General features: G+C 34.5%; 1 protein-coding gene across 1 annotated transcript in view; it reads right to left on the bottom strand.

Annotated features, from left to right (window-relative positions):
- Positions 1 to 1,134: 1,134 nt before the first annotated feature.
- LOC140749552 (ATP-binding cassette subfamily G member 4) overlaps positions 1,135 to 6,000 on the bottom strand; it is a 71,361-nt gene continuing 66,495 nt past the window's right edge. The window contains exons 6-11 of the mRNA XM_073082638.1: positions 5,105 to 5,292; positions 4,481 to 4,634; positions 3,994 to 4,162; positions 2,836 to 2,936; positions 1,830 to 1,985; positions 1,135 to 1,653 (exon numbers count right to left, since the gene is read on the bottom strand). Of these exons, the coding sequence (XP_072938739.1) occupies positions 1,264 to 1,653; positions 1,830 to 1,985; positions 2,836 to 2,936; positions 3,994 to 4,162; positions 4,481 to 4,634; positions 5,105 to 5,292 (1,158 nt within the window). The 3' untranslated portion in view covers positions 1,135 to 1,263. The remainder of the gene's footprint in view (positions 1,654 to 1,829; positions 1,986 to 2,835; positions 2,937 to 3,993; positions 4,163 to 4,480; positions 4,635 to 5,104; positions 5,293 to 6,000) is intronic.

Here is a 6,000-nt window from a genome sequence, read left to right as displayed (position 1 = left end):
TAGTGTTTATAAAATCAAATTTATAAACACTATTCTATTGAATGTCGTTAAATTACAAAACAGTTATCCAATCAACAATTCCGTCACATGTCGGGAAAAAGAAATCGAGTTTCATCACTAAAAAAATAAACGTTGATAAAGCATAAAGATATTAGTCGATCTATCTATACACGATGTTATATCTAAATATTTTTTTACTATCAGTGATTTGCGACGCTTGCGGCATCTCGATAACTATTGAGATATCGAGATACCTACCTACTTATTAGGCATATCGATAGATTACCTATTTTCCTGTAACAAATCAATAAGGACTTAGATAAAGAATCTGCTCTAATAGCTTTATCTATTGATAATGATGGCAACATATCAATGGAGATCTCTCTACTATCAGATATTTAAGTAAAATTGTGATGCTCGTTACCATCCCTACTTATCACAGAAACAAAAACAAATTAAACTATGTCTACTTGTGCGTGGTAACTTATAGTAGTCTTCGAGGTCTTAATATCAGTACTATTATTACCCTTAATGTGCGAAAAAGCTTGCCTGATTAAATACTTAAATGTTTACCTTCATTAACATAACCAGTTATTTTATTTGAGTAAAACTAATCCAAGCCTGAGCATGTTTTACCAGAGTCAATTCGCTATGTTTATCTAGAATCCCACATAATCCTATGTCGATTCCATGGCACCAGGTTGGTGTGTATTCCTATCTTTAGTAGACAAATAACCGCTTTACGCACATTAATGGTAATACGCAACTGATTCATTACTTATTAATATTAAAATATAATTATATGATAACTTATATGATACCGCCATAAAGTAATTTGATATTACTCTTATTTTCCCTAAAGAGATAAAATTCTCGTAACATTGGTACTTTAAATTAATTTTCAGATCCGTTTTATCCTCAGGAATATCGTAACTTAAAATATTTGTAGATACACTTACTAAGATCCAGTTTCCGATAAAAGCTTTGATAAAGTTCTGTATTTCGCTTGTCGCATGTTGTCTTATAAAATCTATACCAAATAGGTAAGCTAAGGTTTGCTTGAGAAAAATTTGCTACTTACAAATTCTTTTACAAATGTAGAAATGTGAAACAGTAGTGTGTTTACCAATATCGACCGGGGAGGTCTCAAAGCCAAATTATTTCAAAGGTGATGCAATTCTTGAAAGAGTAATTAAGTTATTATTTACTGCTTCAAGTGTCGAAAAGTATATTTTAGTCACAATACATTAAGAATCTAACTCGTTATCTATGTTTCAAGAACTTGCTTATATAAGTCATAAACTTATTCGAATATTCTGCTGTTAGGCGGTACCGGAGTGCAAAATACGCGGCTGTTCTGTGCAAGAGTGTAAACGCTACTAAACATATGATTTGTATTGAATACGTGTTATTTGCCATACCCAAATCTCGTAAAAGAAGTTTGGGATCAGCGTACAAACAGAAATCAACGTCACAGTTCATTAGCCCCCGTTTCTGGTACAATGCTAAGCAGAATCCAGTGACACCGTATCGTAAATAAGACATAGACATCAACACATTCATGAAAGCTTCGATGTAGGGTCCAAAGCCCATTCCGTAGCAGGATAAAGCAAGAAGCGGTGCCACCGTTGCTGGACCAATGATGGAGCCATTCTGAAACAGAGTACCAATTAATTAAGTAAGCTGTCGCTATACCGATCTCATATACCTATGTACCTGGTTTGACCCCTAGGCAGGGTATCCTAGACTAATGTATTTATCCATGGCATTTATGTCAGGGTCTTTAAAATAATACCGTCAAAGCCAGAATCAATGAAAATTATTCTTACCGTAGCGCTGCAAGCAGTTCCTACAAGTAATCCCAAGCCCTCAGAGCATAGTGCGATCATCAGGCCGCTGATACTAAACATGATGAAACGGTCCCATTCCAACAGCTGGCCAGACATCACATAGCATATAATAAGAAACATCATGCCGAGTATTATCTGTAACAAAAAATATGTAAAAATAAATAAAGAACCAAAATGGTGCAAGTTACAAAACTTAGAAGTCAAGATCGTCAAGAGTCGAGTTTCATGATTTTTGATCTAAGGGTGTGGATAAGACAGGACCTAAGGGTAGCAACGCATTTGTCAATGTGTTAGATATACTCGTAGTTGAATCATGTTGGTACTTACGGGCTTCTTGGTAACATGTAATACCATTCTCCATACCACAGACCTGTATTTGTTCCATACACATAAACGATTGTGGCATCTTTTGTTTTTACGCCCGTGTGAATATTAGAAAATGTAAGATATATCTTTAAGTTAATAATACAATATTACTCATGTGTTTAATGTACCTACGTTAAGTATTTAATTTAACCTTTATGAACAGACTAAAACATTAATTGTTATTCAATATTATCCAATTTGTTTCAACGAATAGAGAGTGCATTGTATTATTATGCACGCTCGATCTATTTCGATTGTTGTACAATTTAGCTGATATTGCAAACGGCCACAGCTTTGATTAAACTAGGAAATGCTTTAGTTTCCTATTAAGTTACATCTTAATTATTTAACTTACGTATCTAAATCTAAATATTTTTATATTTCTTAAATTTTGATTGGACTTCATAAAGGTTATACTAAATATCAAAAGAGACTTGCCTAATGATACTGTTCAGATATAACTTGATTTCAAAAGAAGAAACTTTCTTAATGATATATGGGCTATTAGGTACCTTTATTTCGACTAAGTTTTGCAATATGAAAATCATATAAATGACGTGGACAGAACAAAAACCTTATTAAAAAGGTACACATATATGATTGTTTCTAAAAAACATACCATAACTGGAATAGACGACAAAGTAAGCGCGGCGTAGTAAGCCTTCAAACTGTACCAGCGGTTGAAGTACTCTCTACGCAGCATCCGCATCTCTAGTGGAACTGGAAAAGATATCATTGTTAGAAATTAAACTTAACATGAGACGGTCTCGAGCATTTTAAAGTAAAATTCCGGGGTACTGGATAACATCGCGGTGCCAATCTCCGATCCTTCGAAAGAGTGTGTGCAGTAAGGTATAAAAGTACCGGGCAAGGAAACAATGATAAGTCGAAATGATTATCACGAGGGATCTTATAAAACTAAGTTATCCAAAATGCTATCAAAGTGTGTGAAATCAACATTCTACTTCGTATTCTAATTCTAATTCTACTATTTCGTACTTAGCAATATAATAATGAAAAGTTGATTATAAAAAGGGTTCTATAATAAATCTAAATACATTATAACCAATATTATCAATATTTACAATCCAATACAGAACACATTTATATTATTAAATAATAGACCACTTTCGCAAATGCTATCCCATTGGGACACAGGCATGAACAAAAGTCAGTCAATTCAATAAGCCACACCACAATGTAATCAGTGACGTAAAATCCTACAAAATTTCCCTATTGTCGTCAGGGAATACTGATACCGAACAAAAAATGTACGGAAACTTTTTGTTATGCATATTTTTGTTGAATATTTCCGCTTCGTTCGCTAGCAAGGCCGTTGCGGATCCAATATGCAACGTGGAATTAGTTATGTATGTAAATTTTGAAATTCCTAAAAAGATCTTTCCCAAAATGATTGCACTGTCTCCGGAGTCGCTTGCGGCAGTGAGCCGTTAGAATTTGTACGCAGCTTTTACGGGATATAGACGAAATCTGCATATTCAATTTTAGAAAGTAGACAAAAAGTTTTTGTGCGTATTTGTTTCTCTCTAGAGTCCTAATGCACGAAACTTGTAGATTTTATTAGCCAACTAATGGATAATTTGTAAAACCGTGTACATGAATTTTATTTTATTGGCATTATTATGATAAATGTTTATCTCTTTAGGAAACAGTCACAGACAACCAACTTGATAAAGCTAATCATTAAGCCCCATACATCAACATATTACTAATTATTTCGCATACGGTACCAAGAGATCTTCTTATATATACTTACAGATCAAAATAGGAACCATGACGTAAGTGTACATGAAGAAGACCAGGCAGCTTAGACAGAACTTGAAGTTTACTACGGGTTGGTTGCCATCGTTGCCCACGTGGAAGAATATACCGCCCAGCAGTAAAGCAGACATCACATGGTGCGCGAATTGGATCCATAAGCTTATCTGGAAGGAAAGAAGTGAATATGAATAGCAAATGAACACAAAGGTAGCTGTTTTCAGTAATCAATAGCTGTTTCAAGTAATATGTAATCAATTTTAAATATCGGTTGCATTGTTTACTCTTAAGTGGTCAGTTGGAACCGTCCTGGTCTTGTATACATTTCTTATCACACTGTGAACTTGAACATATTAATACACGTTCTTAGGTAGAAATGGCGCAAAGGCAGATCTGCACCACGAAGGATTTTACGATTTTTAATACGACTGCATTCCTGCTTCCTACATCTTTTATATGGAATTTAGATTAAAAGGAAAACTTACAATGTTTCTCCTGTTCTGCATGAACATACGCTTCGTTAATATCTTAAATTGCGTAGAGAATGTCGTCGGAAACTCCATATTTTGTGTCTGTTCTTTGGCGACGTGCTCTACGAATATTCTTTGGATGGAGTCATCTGAATGTAGTACAGGTTTTCTGTAAAATGTTAGAGCAATTGTTTTTTACATTTAAATTTGTATTGCATTAAGTGTTTGATTAAAGAACTAAATATTATGTACCATAAAAGTGGTATGCAAATTCTTCCTATTAATACCTCAATACTGGTTACGAGTCTTTGCCCAAAGCTAGGGGAAGCCTGGATTAAAATCATCGTGCTCTTACGCCAGATTTCACTTACACATCTTACATTTATGTCAGGTTTAGATACTCGCAAACAATCGGCCGAGTAACTCGCCGAACAATGATGAGTATGTAAAAAGCGCACACGAAGTCAGACGCGTAATCCGTTGATTTGTGCTGAAAAATCTACACCATTTGGGGCTGGCCGAGCATCGTGGCGAGTGTGTTATTTACATAGTGGTACTCGCGCCTACTCGAAATACTATTTCGTCATTAGGCGTAAATACTATTTTTTTTTTGAACTCCAAACTTGATATTAAACTTACCTTCCACCTCTGACTTGCATTCTGTCCAGTTTTCTTGTTAATTTCCCATTATTGCATAGTTCTGACATATGTGCGGCAGCTTCCGAATCTCCAAGGAGAGTCTCCAATACAAAATCAGCCGGATTGTGCGTGGTGGGGCAAATGTGACCAACTTCTGACATATAAGGGACCATCAGGGGCGCGGCACCCTAAAAATACAAAATTATGACATATAACTTACTCTCTTCATATCTAGGTACATTTATCGAGGATGTAGGATTATTTTCGTTTCTTTTTCTTATCAGCTTTCTACTGTGATATTTTTCTTGTAATTGGCATCAAATTATATTATAAAAGTACAATAAATACAATGAGACCATAGCTGAAATAAAGAGAATACGACGGCTAAGGAGGTTGAGATTCAAAGTAATTTAACTTAATCGACTCCCGAGATATACTGTTATAGGTACCCAACGTTGGAAAGCTTTTAAGTTTGAAACGGCCTAATGTGAAACAGTAAATCTTACACATACTCCACTTTATATCGACATGCGTGCACTAAAATTTTATAACATACTCAAGCGTTTGATTTCATTGTTCATTTGAATTGAGAAAATCCTAGTTTTAAATGAAAAATGTACCTTACACAATTTGGTGCAATGCAAGCAAAATGCTATGTATTATTACATGTGTTTTGTGTGATAAATTTTGATTAGCTTACCAATGGGTAGGTACAGCACGATAATATGAGAGTCGTCTTCGCTAAAAACGCAACTCTACCTATAGGTACGCTTCCATTCTTAAAATAGATAGGCATTTAACACATATGTACATAATATAACTAATTTATCATTATACGAATAAGTAAAATGGTTATTCTATTTAAAATTTCTTTTTGGGAGACCTTAGCAAAATAA

Source organism: Epargyreus clarus, unplaced genomic scaffold, assembly GCF_041222505.1.
Source record: "Epargyreus clarus isolate Ecla_fem2 unplaced genomic scaffold, WU_Ecla_fem_2.2 ptg000018l, whole genome shotgun sequence".
Lineage (NCBI taxonomy): Eukaryota > Metazoa > Arthropoda > Insecta > Lepidoptera > Hesperiidae > Epargyreus > Epargyreus clarus.
The sequence above is the reverse complement of the archived record's forward strand: the minus strand, read 5'-3'. Positions and strand labels throughout refer to the sequence as shown.